Below are 21,835 nucleotides of genomic sequence, written 5' to 3'. Positions count from 1 at the left end.
GGGATCTTCTGGAAAGAGTCCAGCAGAGGGCCAAAAAGATGATACAGGGCCTGGAGCATCTCCCCTGTGAGGAAAGGCTGAGAGACCTGGGTCTGTTCAGCCTGGAGAAAAGAAGACAGAGGGGATCTTATTAATATTTATAAATACCTGAAGTGTGGGAGATAAAGGGCTATGGCCTCTCTTCAGTGGTTTGTGGGGACAGGACAAGGGGCAGTGGCCACAAAACAGAGCCCAGGAAGTTCCTCACCAACATGCGAAAGAACTTCTTCACGGTGAGGGTGACAGAGCACTGGGACAGGCTGCCCAGGGAGGTTGTGGGGTCTCCTTCTCTGGAGATATTCAAGGCCCATCTGGACGCCTACCTGGGCAGCCTGCTCTAGGGAACCTGCTTTGGCAGGGGGGTTGGACCCAATGATCTCTGGAGGTCCCTTGCAACCCCTACAATTGATTCTGTGATTCTGTGAAATGGTCACAGGCAGCAACTACCCGCTTCTCTGCCATAAGTACCTCATGCCTCTAGCAAAAGCAGCCTTAAAGAAAAACAAAGGTAGATAGTCCTCTCTATCTGTTGTGGGAAGGAAAATGAGCTTTACTGATTATATAGAACACTCTTTTTAATAAATAAAGTTGAGATTTAAAATTATTTGTGAAAAGATGTTCAGATGTCACCCTTCTTTGCCAGTACAGACATAGACTGATGGTAGGTGCAGGTCAGTGTTGGTGTCTGAGTGTACCGTAGTTAGCAGAGCTCAGTTTAATTTATAACCTCAAATTATTTGTCACTATACTTCAGTGTGCTTTATTTTACAATGTTTAAGTGAAGAACATGACTGTCTAGTATTAGACCTGAGAATTTGTCGATTCAGATTTGATAAGAATTTACTGGCCTCTCCAGTGTGCCATCTTATATTAAATACTGTGTGTTTCTTATAACACCCTGATAATCTGGGTAGTTTGCCAGGCAGTGCTAATTACAACAGCAGTTGCAGAAGTGCCATCGATCTTCTCAGAGTTGAAGCGAGGTGTGGATCAGTGGTCAGCCCTGTGAAGAGTGCCAGGCTCTCCCCGCCACAGGAGCCACAGACCTGCTGAAACCCTGATGGTCACCATGACATGGCGACAGCAGCATCCAGTGCTGGGTGATGCAGGCAAGTGGGGAGAGTCCAAGGCTGAGGCTCAGATGGAGAGAAAAAGGTAAAATTATAAACAAAATTGTGAAAATGCAGTATGTGTATTGTAGAAGTAGAAAATGAAATGGCAACTTAGCTTTAAGAGATCACCCTTGCAGAAGCTTTGTTTCAAGATGTGTGTTAGCATCACTGTACAGTCTTGGAAATAAGATCTTACAGGTTGATGTCATTGTTGGAGGCACTGTTATGAGGGGTAGTGTAGCTGCATGGGTGTAGAGGAGTCTTGCTGCTGTATTTACAGATATTCCTCTCTTGGCAAGGATCCCCAAACAGGCTTCTGTTTCAGTAAATCAAACTGGATCTTTTAGACATACCTTACTTGGGCTAATCCTGGATGTTTTTCTTGATGCAATAATTAGATTCTGGGATGGAACTAAGAGAAATATACTCAACATAATTTTTAATCTAAAATTCATTGAAATGGCAATATTCAGAAAGAGTGGGAATTAGCACTAGAAGGCCAATGCAAAAAAAATGTGTGATGCCTTGGAAAGTGAAGGAAGAAAGCAAAAAGGCATTAGCTGAAAGAAAAAAAAATGAAGGAGATTGCACATCAGCCTCTGAGCAACGTAAGACTGAATAAAAAGCCAGGAAGAGTGAAGACAAAAGGAGCAATCAGTAGGGAAAAACAGGCAGAAGCACAAGCAAGATTTGAGATGAATAGGGGAGTTTTAGCATGCTGCTGCTATATGCTGCTGTTAACTTCTGCTATATCGGCATGGGAAATATTCTGAACAAATATGAACGGGGCTTGTATCTTATTAAAGGTTTCTTTATATAAGATAGTAGCAGACCTTTGAATTTTTGAGGGATTGCTTTACATCCCACATTTTGCTAACTTTTTAACTTTTTTATTGTCAGCCAGCCATGGTTTGGCTGGCCTGTGTGCGGCTTAGCGGTTGCCATCCAGCTGATTTTACTTTTTAATATCATTTGAAACACTCCAAAGCACAAAAGGTGGGCTATGACAAAACAACGGCAATCAGATTGTAATTGATGGGAAGGCAGATATAACAAGAAAAGCCATCTTTCCTTTGTGCAGAGATATTTTGGGTAGAAATGAATAGAACAAAGGCAGCATCATCCTGCTGGTCACTGAGTCACCTGCTGACGAATATAACTCTGTCACACCTTAAAAAAAAATAAAAAGATATTTAAAAAATAGTAGCTGAGTGAGAAACTAAGTTATCTGATCCTAGGGCATACAGCAATCTGGTGGCACTTGCATCTGATAAACATGGTACAAAGTTTTGCTAGAAGTGGTTTGCTCCAACGATTGCAGGCCATCTCTGAGCAACTGACCCAAATGATGGTTATATGGCCAGGACAATCAGTGCAAAAAAGTGGGAACATGTGTGTACAGATTACCCCTCACCTGGATTTCTCCCTCAAAGAAAGGAAAAATTTGTTTGTGGACAATTCTGCTTGCAAAGATTTTTGCTTTTTCCTTGAAATGGAACTAGAATTAGAGCTTGCCCCATAAGTCAGGCATCTGCTCAGTTCATTCTTCTTCTGCTTTGTATTTTTGTAAATCTCCATCTTTTATTTGCCTTTTTCTTCTCTTCTTATAAATGAAGCCTTGCACTAAGCACAAAGAATTTGGAAGTGAATGTCCTCAGGCAAGAAGACCTTTCCTTTGTGACAATGAAACTCACAGAAATTTCATTTACGGGATATTTTTTCTCCTATCAATTTCACTATTCTTGCCAATCTTGGATTAATTTATCTTGGCTACTTCCAGAAGAAAAGGACTTTTATTCCAATGCTATTTCTGGAGTCCTCTTTAGCAGACCAACGAGGGCTGTGCAATAAGGATACACAGCCACAGTCCTCAATTGGCTGAAGTGGAATATTTTGCGGAACAGTAAATCATCTGTCTTGCACGTTGTGAGGGCAGTCATCTTCCATCACCTGGGCTGTCAGGTCTGGATGCAGTTTTCATTCAAGGTTGCTATTTCTAAAAGGACCTTTGGGAAGAACTGACTTTGTCTGAAAGCTGATGCCTGGTGCCCTGTAATTGCTACTTCATTAAAATATTTCAGTTCAAATTCTTGTATGCCCCTAAGTTCTCTGGATGCCTGTCATGGAGAGTCTCAAATGTAAATTTTTGTTCAATGTGACATTTTTGAGCAAAATCCCAGTTGCGAGATTTAAATTAAAGTTGTCAGGAAGACTGGTTTTCTCTGGAGACCTTAACAAGGCTTCTGATAACAGAGTTTCAACCTTATTCTCACTTGAATTTTACACAATTCTCTTATTTTGTCAGAAGAAATCTTTCCGATTTCCACGTAACCTGTTCTAATAAGGAACGGTAAGTATTTGCCAGATAACCAGATCAGTAAAACCTACTGAGTGAAATGTGAATATAAACCTAAATGAGTTTGTTTAGACATCACAGTCCACAAGCAGTGCACAAATGATCATAAAACTGCTTATTAAACACACACACAAGAAAAAAAAGAAAAAAGAAAAACGAAGGAAGAATTAAAGTTATTCATCAAAGTGATTTTGGGCATTCTTGTAATGCATTTTTGCTGTTCATTTTCTTAGACTACTCAAACTGGTAGAATACTTTTCTGAAAATGCTGTAAGTGAATTACCTTCGTCTACATAAGAAAACTCAGGGAATATCATGCAGTTTGATATTTACTACATTATTAACATAGAACCCTAAAGATTGTTCTACACAAATCTTCTGCATACTGCCGTTTGTTTTTACCAGCTGAGTGTGCCTGAGTGTTAAAAAGGGTGCATAAAACCAATTTCTGTGTAAAACACAATTCATTTTATGAATAAGGTGATGGCATAGTCATCTTCATTCTTTGTTGTTCATGCTATAACAATTGGACTTTTTTTTTGTTCCCTGAGTCCATAAAATTGAATGTTCAACTTCTCTGGATTTCTGCATCCATTGTTTTATATTTTAAGTACTCGGTAGTGTTTAAAGAAAGAAAGAATTAAAAAAAAAAGTGAGCAATGACTGGTGTGTCATTTACTGGAAGTCTTGAAAGGGTACTTCTTCTTCCCCAGCCTAGTTATGGCTGAATCATAGAGAATTCCAGAAAGAGAAAACATTTTATCCATTAACAGCAAGCTTTTCTACTTGCATATGAATATAAGAAAACATAGAATTGTTTCACCAAATAGTGGGAAAACCAGGAAATTTTGTAGTAGCCAGTCTTTAGCATGATAGAACTTATTTGTATTACTGTTACGTTTTAAAAGCTCATTTGGGGAGCAAGACAGTGCTGTGCTGTGTGGTGTAGAATTATAGAGCAAAAGGATAGCTGTTTTTTCAAGAGATTGCAGTTAAAAATTAGGATAAAATAATAGCCAAATAGAGAGCAAGTAGTGCAAGCTAATAAAGGAAAATTGACTAAAAGTATGAAGAATAATTGGATGAAGTGGGATAAATAGGCTATAATGCATTGATTTAACAAAGAAAAATCAAGCTGTAGATCAACCAGATGCTATTCTTTGAATAAATAACTGTTTTTACTAAAACGAGAAAAAGCTGAAAATTTCATTTATCTGGATACCACCCATGTTTTGATTTTTATTCATGTGAAAAAAATTTAATTGAGCTTCAATTCAAGGGTAGGTGGCATTGTTCAAGAACTGTAAGATAAGTAAAGGTCTAAGCAAAGATGATGTGACAGAAGGCTGTGAGAAAAGGTACTGCACTGGAAAGAGTAATTAATCTTGCCTTATTTAGCATTCCTGTTGTAGACCTTAGTGCCAAAGGTTTCATTTTGCCAATAAAATTGAAGCAAAATTAGGATTTATTGCCACTGGCAATAAATACAGGCTGTAAATGAGAAGGCAGTTCCTAACCTCTGGAAGAGGATGGCTGTAGAGCACAGTGTAAGGTGGAGCTTAACTGGTTTTATGAAGTGTGTTGTGGTTTCCGGCAGTAGCACGGGATTGATTTAGGAGTTTTACTCCAGTCCTTTCTTTTAGATAAATCTCAAGAAGGTTAGAAATGGTACTCACATGTCTTTAATGCCTGACTGTGAAAATGATGGAGCAGCCTTTAGCTATTGAGTTAACTTGTACTGAGTTCAAATCACTGAATAATATAAGTTAGGAGGAAGATGTAGAGGCCATTTGGTCCACGTTGCTGTTCCAAGTAAAGTTACCTTCAAAGATAGATTGGGTTGCTCAGGGTTTTGTCCAGTTGAGATTTTAAGGTGTCCAAGAATGGCTGTTCTGCGGCCTCTCCGGGCAACCTCTTTTGGGGCTTAAACATTCTTGTGGTGGAGAACTTTTCCCCCTTATTTTAACTGAAATTTTACTTCTTGCAACTTGTGGTAATTGCTTCTAGTCCTTTCAGTATGGGAAGAGATTTACTGAGCTGGTAACCCTGCCTATGTTGTGGATGATACTGATGAGATCCCCCGTAACATTGTCTTCTCCAGGCTACACAAGACTCTCAGGTCTTTTTCTGTTTTAAAGCAGTGTTAGAGCTCAAAGGGGATAACTTCCTACAGGAAGATGCTGCAGGCCGGCTGCATTTGAGTTTTGATTTTCATCACTATTATTATTATTGTTGTAAATGTGCACCTGATCCAGTGGAACAGAAGCAACATGGGAAATCCCAGGGCCCTGCCATCATACCAATTTATGTGTAATTAATCTTTCTTATGGAAGCATTTTCTGCCCAACTGAAGCCCCGTGTCCTGCCATTGGCTGCGGGTTGTATAACCCAGTGTGCTTCTGTTTGTTTGGTACATAGCATTCATTGATTTCCAGTAAGATAGCACAATGATGGATCTAAGATTAGTTCTGTATTCAAGCTATGATTAGGTTAATTTTATATTAAATTATGGAATTAATACACAATTAAATAAAAGTAATTATTCTTCCTCATATCTTCGCTCAATTCCTTTAATTAAGAAAGAATACCTTAGTTTTTCTTCAGTTTGCTTTCATGAACAGTGTTTGCCGAGCGCTGGGTTTGGTGCTGACATTACCAGTGTACCCTTTTGAAGCATTGCTCAAGTGCTCATCGCTAGGGCACATCAGTGTTAAAGTTTTTGTGAGTATTACTGCAAGTTGTGTTCAAAACAGAGCCGGTCCCCTCATTCTTTCTTTGCACAAGAGGCTCTGTGCATGGCATGGAAGATGATCTTGGCAGTACACTCTTATGGAAGAGTCTGGAAGATAGAAAAAGACAGTTTCAGCTCCTTAACAATCTAAAAGATAGCTCCAGGGTTTGTTTTCATTGCCCTGAAAAACAACCCCACTCTTCACCCCCTTTTCCAGAGTACTTTTCCAGAGCTGTTCAGGCTATTCCTAAACTGTAGCACAGACCTCCACAGGGTGCTTCTGGTGAGTGTTAGGAGAATGGATGAATACCTACCTTTGTTTCCTTTCTCTTTTCCAAGGGCTTTCAAGTATTATCCACATATGAATGCTCTCATGAGAGGTGTGGGAAAGATATTTTAAAAGCTTTTGCAGAGGAGGAACAAATATAAAGGAGTGAAATGACATTTCCAAGGTTACAAAGTCAGAGAGCTGGGATTAAAATTTAGATTTTTGATCTTGGCCTTGAGTTCAAATGATGAACTCTGAGGGACAGAGAACATAAATTGTATGTATTTGCTATCCTTGCACATGGAATAATTGGTCTGAATCGTGTCAGCTGACAGGGATTTAAAACTTGGCAGCTTAATTAGTTGCAACGAGGAAATGATAAACATGAAAGTGATCTTCACCCAGAGGCAACAAAGGAAAACAGACAGCAGATATGGGAAGTGTTTGTTTGAAGCATTTAAACCCAAAGACCATTCTCTATCCTTCCTCTACTAGGTGTTCACAAGTAACAGTGACTACTTCAGAGATAAGTTAAGCACAGTTTCAAAAGGAACTCAAAAATATCCAGCATAGAATCTTTAACAAAAATCCATTATTTCTTGGTCTTGTGTCAGAAATTTTCACACAATTTTATCTTTTAATTCAAAGTATGTTTAAATTTTATATATAGCATACAGCAGTAAATGGTGAATACCAAACTGTGTACATGGTATAAAGAGTAAGTTCTCTCCTATAAGGGTAAGTAAGTCATATACAGGAACATTTAAAAAGTTGTCTATATAAATTTAAAGGAGAATTTGCCTGCGGAATGTAAGTATACAGCATATAATGTGCTCCAGAGGTTATCAGACAAGTTTATTGCCCAACATATGGTTCATAGATTAAAAGGTAACTATTCTACACTGTAGAGAATCTTGGTCTTTATTGCATTAGTTTTCGCAGAGCTTTATATTGCTTTAATAATGTCGATGTGGTACTTAATTGCCACATCTCATACTGAAGAACAGAGCAATGTGTTTGGCCTTTTACATAGGTAGCACATTCACAAGCACTGCCTTGCTTTCATTGTGCAGGCTATGTAGAAATACACGTTCCCAAAATAGCCATTCAGTGTTTTTCGAAGTGCAGTTTTATTTTTCACAGTACATTAGAAACGAGGCCTATTTCCTAGCTGCCTTAACTTTTTCATTGCATCCTCAGAGTAATGCTGGTTATACTTAGCATTTATGAATGGCTGCTGGTGGGGAAGTCGCAAACCTCACAGCAGTAGGGAAACATAGCTGCGCCCACATAACAATTAAGAAAGTACAATTTAAGAGCTAAACCCGTGGTGGAATGAGTAAATTCAATTTCCTTAGGTAAAATTTCTGGGTTCTGCACATTGAAGGTAAGCAGACCGTAGGGTCTGTGCAGGGGATCTGCTAAAGTCAATGGCTTGAGCAGAGGACCAACAAGCCATGCTGTAGGAGATGGCAAGGGGACAAACAGCTCCCTCCAGAGTGGGGTGATACCTGCCTCCTCTTGTAGTTTTCAGCCATGAATTTCCATCTAGAGTGAGGTGTCTGACCTGGGGCAGGTCTTTCTCCAAAGAGGTCAGCAAGGTCACTTTAAGGTGCAGTAGGGCTTGGTGATTTGGGCACATAATGCACCAGATGGTGCGAGTTTTTTTAAATAAACTCAGCTTGAGAGGGCAATTCTCTAGAGATTCTCAAGGCAAGCTTGTTCTAGGTCTTCCCAGCTGGTGATATTATGCTTTGTATAAAACTTTTTGGCTTGGGAGATAGAATCCAGTACTTCTCACCTGTGCTGTGAGCAGAGCATCTCCACAGAGCAAATGGAGGGCTGGAGCATGGGTGGGAAGAGGTTTAACCAAAATCTTAGGTTAGAGCAGAAGAAATTGAGAACAACATTTTGCTTCTTTCTTGGCAGAAAAGCAGAACCGCTTCCTTGGGATGCTCACAGACTGCTTTGTAGTAAGTGAGAGGTAAAAAGCAAGGTTGTATGGGCCTAGCTCTTGAAGAAGTAATTTTAAAAGCAGCAGCTGGAGGATGCATTCAGGTAGATTAATCATTCAGACATCAGAAATCAAAACCTTTGGTTTTCTGATTGTCATTTATGTGCTGTGTTAATGTTATTTCAATTGTTAATGTTATTTCAGTGGTATTATCCATCCTGAACATGAAAGGAAAAAAAGTCTGTATATTGATGATGTCACTCTAAGGAATTTTCCTGGGGTCTGCCATCATTTTCCTTTCTCTGCTGGAACAGATGGGATGAAAGACAACAGAAAAGACTGTGAGATGGAAGCAGACACTGCCAAATTAATATTCACACTGCACACATTTAAGTTTGCTGTGCAATTAATTTTGTTTTCTGAGGAAGGAGAAAATACAAGTCTGTTGAGATCTAGACTATGTGCAGCGTATGTCTGAAATATATTACAGATGTAATATTTGATTGTATGAATATTAAAACCTGAGACTGGATTTAGAAATCTCAATTAAAGCACCACAAGTGGCATGAATGTTAAAGGTGTTGAACAGTTGCAATTTCATGGTATTTGGTGCTAGAAACCTCCAAACATATAAATTCCTGGATGCAGATGTAGAATGGTCAGCAGAGGTTGTTGGCTTTGGATATTTTTGCCATAACCTGTCTTCCAGAAAAGGACCTGATCTGCCACCACAAGCAGTGAGCTCAGATGGTGTCACAGCAGAGTTACTCTTTCTGGTTTGTTTTTTAAACAGTCCTGGAATGACTGTTGATAATATGGGTGCATCTGTGTGTTTGAGCCCAGGGAAGACTTTTGTGCCAGTTATTTCCCAGAATTTATTTTTTTCTTACATAGGACATATGCTCAAAATTGTTACTAGTAAGGGCAGCGTGCCCAGTAGTGAGTGCAGCTCTGGTGCTCTCATACGCACATATGCATGCTGTTACTCCTCATTGCTCAGCGTGGAGTTTTCCCTGAATGGCTGTGGGATTGGTGCCAATAATTTTTTTTTTTTAAGTTTTATTGAGTGGTGCTGTAATAGGCTAATTCAGAACAAGACGAAAAGTGTGCATTTACTGTAAAGTTCTCAAAGTAGGTTTCTGCCTTTTATTCCAACATCACCGGGGGTGTGTATTAGGGTGACCACAGTGGCTTTAAGAGCTCCTCTGTAGCAATATAGCAATGCTGGATGCTTGGGAGTTCCTTTTTTCTTTTCTTCCTGATCCAAAGAAACCCAAAGCCTCTACAGTAGTTAAGTTAGACTTGCCATGGGTTTGGAGCTGTCTAGCTGCTCCATGCTCAAGAGCAGCATTGTCTCTGGCCACCTGTCCCTGATAGTTGTGATGTTAGGGCGAGGAGGAAGGAAGCTGAAGAGCACTTGCTGGCTTCATCAGTTTTAAAATTGATGCTGGTATCAAGGTCAGCGACCTCAGAAAGAAAGGAGGCTTAATACAGCACTAAGTGACTGATTTCTACAAAACAGACAAGACTTGGATTTAAAATTTCTCAGGAGATCTGTGTTAGATGGTCAGTCAGGTTCTTACAATAAATAAATATACAGCTTGCTATCCACAAAGGCTTTATTATGTCCATCTAGAGTTTTTCTTGCTGATTGGAAGATATTGCAATGACCCATTGATTATTTTAGACCAATTTTTTGATCCTTAGTAAGAATTCATTGCAATCATTCTCATGGGCTGAGTTCTAAAAATGTTAAGCTGTGCAAGATAAACATTATTAATGCAACAGCTTTTAATTAAAATTCAAAAGGATAGAATATTAATAAGATTTCACATATGAACTAATACTTGTAGTGTCACTGGAATACTAACTATTTTTTTATGCCATAGACAAATTATTTTGATCATTTGTGTGATTTCAATATGGAAATGGAGTTCCACATGTGGAGGACTGAGGTTTTTAATGAAGACATTTACAGATTTGGGAGATGTAAAAAGATACCTCGTTTCTGGTGCTGTATGAATACTTAAAACTGTGAATTTTTAGATTCATAATGTTTTAAAACACATGTGCAAGATGAAGCACTCAGAAATGAGATGGCAGAAATAATCAACTGTGCAAGGAATGGGATGGAAGGATGGTGAAGAGAGCAGGATCCTGCCAGAGCTTCTGGGAGGTGGGAGAAGTGGCAGGAGCTGGCCTGAGCCTGGTGGCAGCAGGATACGTGGGCAGAAAGCAGGAATCAGTCACAGAGTAAATGGGCTTGAACCAGAGGGTAATGTGAAATAATGCGATCCCATCTGTAAAGATTGCATCATATTTCATTACACCATAAAAGGCTGAATTAATGGCGAAATAGCCGTTTTGTGGCTGGAAGATTCATTTATTTAATGTGTATTCTCCAGCTTATAAGTACATACCACCCGCCTTCGCTGTGTGGGTGCAGCAACATCTACAGAGTGTGCAGTACTGTGTTCTGTGAGTAATTGGCAGAAAATGGTAGATACATCATTTGTGAGCTCCTAGCTCTACCTAAGCACTCTGCATCAGCTGCATTCTCCCAAGCAGCAATGCCGTGCTTGCGTCCTTCTGCAAGAAGACCCATGTATGTATATTAATGAGTTTGTCATGGAGGGGAATATTGGGGCTGATGTCATGCATCTCAGCCAAGGAAAGGGCTATTTTTAAGCTGACATTGTTTTGCAGTTCGTCTGTGTATATACTGAAGTTATGATTGTAAATACATTGTTGTAATTAGAAAAAAAAAAAAAAAAAAAAAAAGGAAATAAAGTTCAGATACTCCAGCTTCTATCTACCAGGGAGGTAACTTATGGCAGTTATGTCAGTGCTATCTAATGTAGTGTAAAATGGTTTCCACAGGAGGCTCCACCAGCTGAGGAGCTGGTGGTAGAGCCACCCTAGATGAAGCTCCACAGAGGACACATAGGGAATCTGACTCTGCTAGGAGGTGAAAGAAAGCATTAGAGCTGCAGCATTTTGAAGATGTACTATCTGAAAAGAAGCACTGTGAAAGTGGAGTAGCACTTTGCCATGCTAATCCTCTTTTTTCGTAACTGAAAAATGACTGAAAGGTCAGATTCTATAAGGAACATTAAAATTATGTATTTTTTAACACTTTGTGGTGCATTTATTAATATACTGTTTTCCTTCTGCGTTTTCCTTTCCTTTTCCTTTTTCCCTTCCCTTCTCTTCCCTTCCCATTTTTTTTTAAATATTGTTAATGCTCTGTACATTTAGCAAGTCTATTGATTTTAATGAGGACTGATGTGTTTTTCTGGATCCCAGACACCTTATGGCAGGCACTAGTGCTTTCCAGCATTAGAATATCCTACAATATTAAACATAATTTAAATTAAATTGAAGTTATCAGAATAAATGAGTAATTGAATGAGGTAGTTTTTGTGAAATACCTGGGGGATTTTCATTCCCTGCTCTTATACTTACTAATTTGCAGAGAGCACTTATCTGCAGTGAGACTCTGGAGTGTCATTATTCTGGTCCAGGTAGCACTGGGGGATGACTGCAAATCCTCATCTGTCTGTCTCCTCTTCCCAAAAGCCTTGGTGGTCTACATTCATGAAATAGGCATGATGGTGGTGATTCTCCTTCATAAGGGTTCTGTTGAAGTTAGGCACTTATACATTGAGTGAAAGTACCAAAGACAAGATGAAAATGTTGACATTTTGCTCTTCATTGCAGTGCTGAGCTGTAGGTATTACAGAGAGCAGCCTATTCATTCTATTCTGGAAACTACATCTGTATTTTGGGAAGAGGAGGAGGGTCAAGACTTTGTTGCTCCTGGTGCTTTCATTTAATTTCCAGCACTGCCTGAGCTGGAAACTTCGGTTTAACTCTGTCGTTAAATTCAACCCATTTCTTTAATGGGTTTGACTACAGGCTTCTGTCCTCAAATTTACAGAGCACTCTGTCAATTACAGACTTAGGTTGAGGGTCGGTATTTTATTTTATTTTTTTCCTTTTAAATAGTAGTCTGAAATCCTTGTATCTTACCATTTTTCTGTTATGAAGAAGAAAACAATTTCCTTCCCTGTAGTTTCTCATGTGAGACTGGTGATGTCTGTGCAAGACCCAGATGAAAGGGGGTGATAACTGAGTTTAAAAAGTGTGGCTGTGTGCAGAGATGCACCCGGTGCAGCAGGGTGAATAAGCATAAAAATGGAAATGGGTTTTCCCCAATCTCACAGCAGATACTGCAACAGTATTTTAAAATGACCCAATAGCTGTGTGACAGAATCCCATTAAATTAGGAAAGTGAATACTCCTTTGTGTATCTTGGTGATCTTAAGCATTTTTAATCCCTGTCAAACACTGGTACTTTCACTTTGCTTAATAGCTATATAATTTAGTCTCTTTACACACTAAAAAAATAAAAAAAAAAATCCAGTGTTTTTTTAACATAATTAAATGGTAATCCTTAAAACCTTGGTGTGTCTTGCCTGTGCATAGCATGTGGTGAATCAGAGAACCTAATGGATGATGTAAAGAGTTTTCTATCAAACAGGACCAAATTTTAAGGATTATTTTCATCAAAATTGACTTTTTTTTTTTTTTTTTTTTAATAAGACGGTCACTATGTCATTTCACTCTATGCTGAAAGCGTTTGTAGCACAGTGCACTATTACTGCTAAACGGGGAATTCAAAGATGTAATTACAATACGTAAGTATACAATGGCACTCCCCCAGCTTGCCTCCCAGGCACTGTTTTTGAAAATCAAGTACAGACTTTTGGAAAATACAGCAGCCTTTTCCTTCAAGTGCTCTTAAACTGTAAGTCTTACATTGGCATCCTGTACATCAGCAGGGTCTGGTATGAATTGGAAGATTGATATTCATTCAATACAATTTCAGGATCTGGTCCTTAGATATTTTGGCTGTTAAAACTGGGAGTAAAGGATACCCATGTGTATCCAGCAGTCCTGTATCGTACCTTAAGTCCAGTTGCCTTTAGAGCTAAGGAGCTGGAAGGGTCTTACTGACATAGAATCGTGGAGTCATTTCGGTTGGGAGAGATCTTCAAGATCACCAAGTCCAGCCATCAACCTGATGTTGGTTGATGTCTAACATCATGTACCAAGTCCCATCACTAAACCACGTCCCTTACTTCCACATCCACATACCTCTTACATACCTCCAGGAATGGGGACTCCACCACTTCCCATGGCAGCCTCTTCCAATGCTTGAGCACTCTCTCCACGAGGTGTGGTCAAGCTCTTCTACAATCAATGCACCGACACCCAGTGCATTGATTATAAAAGACTTTGTTTCTTCATTGTTGTACATGCACGTCTCATCTCTGCCACAAGAGATGCCAGCGACGTGCACAAAACAGCAAAAGTGTCGTAATTGATTGAAATGATTGTTAGGCAACTTTTGGAAGACAACATTAGATATGACAAGATGTCCTCTGCTGCCCTGCTGAAGTGATTGATTCATCATGGGAGGATGTGTTGTGGTTGAGAATAAATCAGCCACAAAGTTTGTATACGTAGGTATATAATTGTGTGTCAAACAATATATATTCAAGCTTGCAATATTTTCTTGTGTAAATATCATTTTTCATATTCTCTGTGATTTTCAAATGCAGAAGATGAAACTAGATTTACTGATAGTTATGAGACATGGTAGCTTTTATTATTTAGAGGACAGCAGTGTCTTGCAGGAGGTACCAGCAACTGAAACTGCATTGTGCAGAGCAGAACCTCGAGATAAGTTAATCCTGTTATTTTGGGTGCTGCCAGCCTGCAGTACAGCACAAGTGTGGGTCGTGAGGTACTTTTTCAAAACAGGAATTGAAGGAAGACAGTGTACATGCTAAAGAGGGAAGCAATCAAGTCATGTCATTTCATGCAAGAGGTTTTCAGCATAATTTTAAAAATCAGCTAAGAGGATGAGTAAAAAGTTTACAATCAGGTTGGATCAGAGGAGAGCAGAGACTGTGAGGGAATCATACAAGACCTGACAAAACTGCTGTGGGTGGGCAAATTCACCCCCATCTGTCACTGTATAGCCCACCATATGGGCTGCCAAGGGGTTGTCGAGGTTTTTCGGTATTCCCTTTTCAACTTAAGAGGTGATGTTTTGATGCTTTAAGAATTAAATGGCTTTTCCTTGTGGTTTTGTGCCATGATCTGAACTATTCGATATACTAATATTATGGTTGTTGAATTAGGAATACACTGATAATGAGTAGGAGTTCAGTGACAAAAAAACACTGGTGGAAGGTCTCAACAGGAGGAAGATGGGAATATCAAATGGGAGGAGCAGAAAACCAGAGTATCACCTCTCAGCAGTTAAATTGTAGAAACTAGATTCAGTTTAATAGCAGAGTACAAGGTTATAAATCTTCAGGTCTAAGAAAATTTTTGTAGAAATCTGGATATCACCAGTTGGAAATGGAGAGGAGAGGCTTGCTCTTTTAGTCATCATTCTGTTGTCCTACTGCTGTGTCAGTATTGGTAAATGTCTATATTGGGAGAGTTGATCCAAGAGGTATTAGGAAGCATTGCTATAACCATGTAACAGTGCTTCTTGCTATATGTTTATCAACATCCTCATTAAAAAAATAAAATAAAAGTAAAAAATGGTGCAATATGGAGCTAAAAGGGAGTTCAGGAAGACTGGAGAACTCGTCTTCCAAAAGGAGACTAAGTAGCTCACTTAGCCTAGCAGAAAGATGTTTGAGAAATTATGATTGCTTTTTAAAATCAGAGAATAAACATCTCAGAGGAAGAAAAACTCTTCATTTTTTATGACGATCTTGGCACATGAACAAATGTATGTGTGACCTTGCCATGAAAAAAATTGTAAGTTAGAAGAAGTTTTTATCAACCAAAAATTTGAGATGTCTCAAACCTTTTTTCATTAGGATTATCAGGGACAGGAAAAGTCAATTTATTTGAAGATGGAACAGTTTTATTTCATTAAAAGCTATTATTGTGAGGTGGTTAGCTGTACATTCAAGGGGTTCAATGACCAAAGAGGTCTCTTGCAGGCATGTCACTTTGTTCTTTTGAAGTGTATGATAAAAAAAAACAAACACGACACCTTGCTTACAGAAAGTAAATGTTTTAATGACTATAAGAGGAGTGTTTGATAACATTGAATAGTTGTATATCTCATTTTGATAAAGAAACAAAGGAGGAAATAATATTTTTCCGAACTTAGTTGAGTTTCTGTAACCTAAATGAGCCATTGATCTGTTGCATAGAAAAGACCAAAGGGAAATTACTTTTTAAGGAATCTAAAGGCTGTAAACTGATTAACACAGTAGTCCTGGGAATGGTGATGAATCAAAGTGATGAAATGGATTTTTACAGCCTTTGTGATCAGCTTTATTATATGCCTAATGTCAAAGATGAGGTTAGATCTTATCCTTTCTGTGACTTTCCATTTTCATTATTCATAGCCAAAAGAAATTCAGCATCTGAAACATTTTGTCTGACAAAGGCAATTCCCACTGAAAGCTGTCTGCGTTCATGTGTTTTGTAATATCAGTGCTGCTGTTGATATTAATATTACTAGCTTTATTATAGGAATGCAAAAAGGAGCCAACCAAACCAGTGTCTAATTGTGCAAAGCAATGTTTCAAAATCACAGCATGGTTGAGCCCAGAAGGGACCTCAGGAGGTCATCTGGCACAACCCCCTGCTCCAGCAGGGACATTTAAAAAGCAAGGTAAGGGATTAGACAGACATGATAGGAAATGTAGCAGAGTTTGAATACCTACCCAGGTCTCCAGACTGGTGTCCATGATTGCTCTGAGTGCAGCCTCTACATGTGAGTGGAAACTGCTGCATCTCCCCTGTCACTGACACGTACGGGACATGAAATTGGGAGGTAGAATCACATAATCCAACACTCCAATTATATCAATAAATGCTGCCATCTTGCTTTGCAGTCCTTATTTCAAACAAGTCTAACCAAGGAATATTGTTTGTTTCTGCAGCACCTTGCCAATGTGCCTGTTTCCCTTCCCCAGGCTTCACATGGTGCTTAGCAGGGCCGTAGCATCCCTCCTGCCTGAGAGCCGCCACGCTGGGAACATATGCTGTCTCTGGCTCCTTCCAGATATACCAGCTTCTTCCTATCTTGTTTTCATTTCCATTACTTTGACATCTCATTTTCCATATGCTGCCCTTGCTTTCTCCTGCTGTTTCTGTAAGTTCATCTGCACAGATGAGTTGCCACAGTTTAACACATTGGTGAAGCTGTCGTAATCCTGCAGGCTTTTAGTGATGAAAATGCAAGCTTAAACTTTCTAGATTAACCCTCTTTCATAACATAGGTCTAAACAAGTGGGAGAGGCAGATGCAAGGGTGCTGTTCCATAAGCCTGCTTTGCTCTAGAAGCTGTTCTCTAGCTACAGCCCATCTTTCACTAACCTGCAGTTACTCCATATGCTTGGCCTCTTTCCAGTAGCAATAATTCCAATGGGAGTTTCTTGGCTTGTGCTTGCTCTTTCTTTAACACCTCTGAATATTCAGAAATGCCAGACGTGATATGATTATTGGGCTTAAGCTGCACACAAAAGAGGAAGGCAGGTACATTTGTAGGGTTAAAAACAGTTAATAACAGTAGCACTATTGCTCAAGTTCATTTTCAGTATTCAACAAAAGTGTATCATGGACAAAGTCACATCAGGCCTTCGAGTCAGTGGTGAGATTCAGGACCTGCATTTGGAAGCCTGTGGTCTTCCCCCACCTCCTTCCCCTGCAGTGAGCAGCATGTGGGATGCTAAGCCAGCCCCAGCCATGTGTTTATTGCTGCAGAGGTTCTGTGTGGCACACGATGGCTATCCCAGTTGTTGGGCTGTTGCAGTCCAGGTTAGCAACGTGTAAAACCATCTTGATGTGTTGTCACCTGAAGGTGAAATGTTAAGGATGACTTTACCTGTTCTCCTATTCTTTGTCCAGATGTATATAGTCAAACCATGCATCAGAACAGGCTGTCTTGGAGAACGTTACGGCTGTAGTTACAGGGATGTGTGATGGTCTGCAATAGGAAGAAGACACAGAATAAGTCAGAACATTTGAAATTTGAGTTAAACGCTGTTGTTTGAATCAATGTGAATTAGCATTAGACCCTCAGTTCTTCTGACAGGTTGGTATCTGTCCAAATGGTGACCAGCATCCTGATTGGCATTGGCATAGTCCCATAGCAATGAGCAACCTGGCTGGGCAGATTGCTCCATGGCTCCTTGCAGCACTTACACGGCCAGCCTGCAAGTGTCCACACCAGAAATTGTGGACCTGCCACTTCCCCCCTGAACCTTTCACCACTTAGAAGTCAGCTGGGGAGCAAGACTCTGTATGAATGCTGTAAATAAAACACAGCTATTTTTTTTTTAAATGCACTTTGTCTTCTGCTTGGCAGCATAGGTCACTCTCGTTGGGGCTGTAGCCGAAAAGAGGTTTTGACAGCCAGCTGTGTGGGGAGGGGATGCTGCGGTGCCCTCACTGTGTTGTCCGTGCAACGCTGCAGCCTGGTGCCTGGTCCAGTGCAGTGCCTGTGCTGGAAATCATCAAACTTGGTGGCAATAAGCTTTAGGATTCCCTAAAGAAGGAGAGAAACAATGTCAAGATGTAGAAGCAAGACCATTTTGTAAATCTGGGTTGTGCTTTGTTATGATTACTTTTGTTTCTCTTAGTCCGGTAGTTGTGACATTAAATGACCTGACAGAGCACAAGGAGAGGTCATGCATAATTGCAGAAAAAGAGTGTGTACATCTGTTGAAATTGCCACCATTTTGGATCTCCTTCAACATTTAATCATTTGTTTCTTGGCTATGGCGCTACTTGCCATTTCGCTTTGTGTTATTTCAACTGAGTTGCAAAAAAGATGGAGGGATTCATTATCTCTGGGGACTGTTTTTCTTGGACCGAGTAGTTTGAGTAGTTGGACAGTGAATTCCAAAGTATTGTGCTAGAAAAATTCAACCAGCCCTTGCAAACCAGTGCCAGGGTATTATATCTTCATTTTCTTAAAAGCAACAATGTAAAATAAATGCTTTTAAGATGTTGAAAGGTACTTCTAGGTTATTTAGATTTATTCATTAATTTTAGAAGAATGACAAATTCTGTCCAAAAAAGCTGACATCATTAGACAGAAACTTTGTCAGATATAACAGATGGGCTGGAGCAGCCCCTCCTGAAAGATTGGGGCAATCAAAGCTGTGATGCAGACAACCTGGCAGCTTATCCACAAGCTTTTTTTGGTTTTGATTGAGAGCTCCCAAGCCTGGCATGATCTCCTCTGCTGCTGAATAAGCTGACCTGGGGCCTGATGTGTTTCGAATCATCTAAAGACCTGCTCGAAGGGAGCATTCTCCATTTCTTCAAACATTAGACATAGTCACTTTATAAAAATCCTGACTCTTTACAGGAGGTGAGGGAGGAAAGTGAGGGCGATAATTTGCTTCAAATCTATACTGCACATTTTCAGTATAAATATGTCATAGAAAGATTAGTCTGGGTATTCTTTACTGTGGAAATGCCTCAGTTGTTTTTTTGTTCTTGATAGAGCAACATTATAGTTTTGACATCCTTGCAGATGATCCATATTAAAATCTTTTATATTTATCTGACTCAGTTACTTCGTGTGGTTTTGTAACTGTGTTTATCTGTTTTGAAAGATAAAGATAAATCTTTAAAATTCCAAGGAGATGCACGTGCTTTTGTCATTTTCTTTACATTTTAGAAAATAAATTAGGGCTGCCAAACTTTGTCACTGACATTGCATTCCCCATAGGAGCTGCCGTATTTACTGTGGTTGTATAATATCACAGCCTGACCTTTTTCTACCACACAGTTTTTCTCCCTGTCAGGAAGAAATTAAAAAGACTGCACTAATAGGCCGTTAGGGCTGCACAGGTTGGTATTAAAAATGTTCGTATTTAGTGCTTATCAGAATCTATGCAAGTATTCTTCTAAATTTTGGAAATTGGATTGCTATGCCATAATAAACATCTCCAGTGTTGCCCAGCAGCCAAGCTGTGTTAGCGTGTCATTTGGATTTTCAGTTTATAAATTCCTCTGTTTTGTTTTCCTCAGAAGTGAAATATGTTGTTTATTTATGGATAAATGGTGAGCTTCTAGCTGAGAATATATAACCAGTGGGTGCAAAAAGCAACTTGGAGCTGCGTTGGATGTGGAAGGTGCCTGTTCGTATGGGTCTGGAAGTAGACCAACACACTTTCAAGCGATTCCTTACTCTTTGCTTTTTTAACTATCTAATATCAACACACTATGCACTGCTGCTGACGACAGGCAATTTCTGGCTTCACAGTATAGAACTGGATTTTGAGAAGATTTAGATGTGTAGAGTTAAAAGTGGCTGCGTGAAGCCTTGTCTGGTTGAAGTAAATAGGAGTCTCATAGCAGGTGTCAGCGGGCCAAGTCTTGACATTTGTTGTTATTTTTCTACCTATAAGAAGAAAAAGTAAAGCAGTATTGGGAGATCAGAGACTGCCTGGATGCTTTTGGTGACTGGAGTAGTGCAGTATGATGTAAGTTTTGACAAGCAGTTAGCAATTTAATTTAGAGAGCCTTAAGAAGTGAGGGCGCATGAACATTAGCATTTTAATTCCAATCACGTCTATGCTTTGTGAATCTCCATCTCCCCAAGATTCACACCGCTGCAGTGATCCCGGAGGATGCAATTCTTTGTTTCAGACAAAACGAGCATGGAAGAGATGTTCCAGTGACTAGAAAGCAGGTCGTCCGCGGAGCCAGGCCTAAAACATGAGGATGTGGAGACGCCAAGTTCTCAGTGCCAGCAGCTTCAATCTGGGGATTTTCTCCTGCTGCACCCCAGGAGTTGCTTGTATAGCCTCAAATGGCAGCATTGGTGAGGAAGAGGAGCTGAGAAAGGGAACCAAGAGGAGCTAAAGACCTTGTCCCAGCATACAGGGCAGTTAGTAACATCCAGCCATCGGTGTCATAATTTATGACTGGTAGAGTCTCAACTGACTCAGGTGCTTTAACAAGCAGTCAGCTGAACCTATTGTACATCATGGGCATGGCCATCATGTCCATCATCGTCCATCACTGGTCTGAAATAAAAATGTTTTATGCTTAGTGGTCCCCATGTTTTTATGCTAAAATTTCCAAGGGCAACACATCTGGGCATTAAGACAGTAGGGTGGCATTTAAAGCAAGCTGCATTTTGAGCAAGGGAAGAAAAGAAACCCAAGCTTTGACATTTCTGATGGTTATTACTGCGTGAAACCAATGGGCTGTTAGGTATGTGAGGGATTGAATATTCAGTATCGCAGACGGCACAAATTAACAGAACAAGATGGAAAGTGCTTATGCAACACGAACAAAGCTATTTGCGTGTTTTCCTGAAGGTTTATTGAGCTCTCCCTGAGAACACAGGAGCAATATCTGTATTCATCTGATCTCTGTGAAAAACAATAGAAGGCTTCCTTTTTTTTTTTAATTTTCTTTTCATTTTGTTCATTTGAGTTATTTATGAGTTCCCGTTTGTGTGGAATGGTGGATTCATTTTAAAATTAAACAGAAACTTCTGTCAAACTCTGCTGCTTGGTGCAGATTCACATTCCTGCGATGTGGTGCTAACGCATTTCAAAACGATCATGTTCTGGCTAGACAGAAGTAATGCAGTGGAGAGTGTCAGGCAAGCTGGCGGCAGGGCATTTAAGCTGCAAAACCTAAAACTGGGAGTCTGGGAGGATTGCTTGCAACGTGTTGGATGCCATAGATTAGTTCTGTGTGACCTTTAATGAGAGTGAAAACATATTCAATTTTTGAGCTGTCTTTCCCTAGACAGTACACTGAGTGCTGAAATCCCACGTTTTGGCAGAAAGAAAATAGAGCACAAAGCAGTAGCTGTGCGGATTTATTTAAATTAAAAATGCAAACCCCATTTCTAGCAGAATGTGACTGACCATTGGAAATACAAACAGCCAAGGCAATGGCAGTTCGCCTCTTGATGTCCTTCAGCCAAAACTTCAGTTGAGCACAAGTTGTGCCTTGGTGATGCCTGATTTCCTGGAGTAATTGGGTGTCAGTGTGGGGCTGCATATGCAGGAGGTCACACTTGATATTTGTTATTTGTTTTGATTTACAGTCAGGAAGTACAATATGAGCCAAGTTCAAATCAGCGGTGTCTGTCTTGCAGGTACTACAGTGCTACCATTTTGCAGATGTCGGGAGTTCAAGACGACAGGCTGGCGATCTGGCTGGCCGCCCTCACAGCCTTTATAAACTTCATTTTCACTCTCGTGGGAGTCTGGCTTGTTGAAAGGATGGGTCGCCGGAAACTCACACTTGGCAGCTTAACAGGTGAGTGCTTCGTGAGTGAATTGGATAG

At 39.9% G+C, this 21,835-nt stretch overlaps 1 protein-coding gene across 3 annotated transcripts in view; it reads left to right on the top strand.

Annotated features, from left to right (window-relative positions):
* The window catches only part of SLC2A13 (solute carrier family 2 member 13), a 154,981-nt gene that overhangs the window by 87,843 nt on the left and 45,303 nt on the right, over window positions 1–21,835 (top strand). For all 3 annotated transcript variants that reach the window (XM_068669741.1, XM_068669740.1, XM_068669742.1), the window contains one exon: window positions 21,644–21,807. In XM_068669741.1, coding sequence (XP_068525842.1) covers window positions 21,644–21,807 — 164 coding nt within the window. The remainder of the gene's footprint in view (window positions 1–21,643; window positions 21,808–21,835) is intronic.

Source organism: Anas acuta, chromosome 1 (genome assembly GCF_963932015.1).
Source record: "Anas acuta chromosome 1, bAnaAcu1.1, whole genome shotgun sequence".
Taxonomy (NCBI): domain Eukaryota; kingdom Metazoa; phylum Chordata; class Aves; order Anseriformes; family Anatidae; genus Anas; species Anas acuta.
The sequence above is the reverse complement of the archived record's forward strand: the minus strand, read 5'-3'. Positions and strand labels throughout refer to the sequence as shown.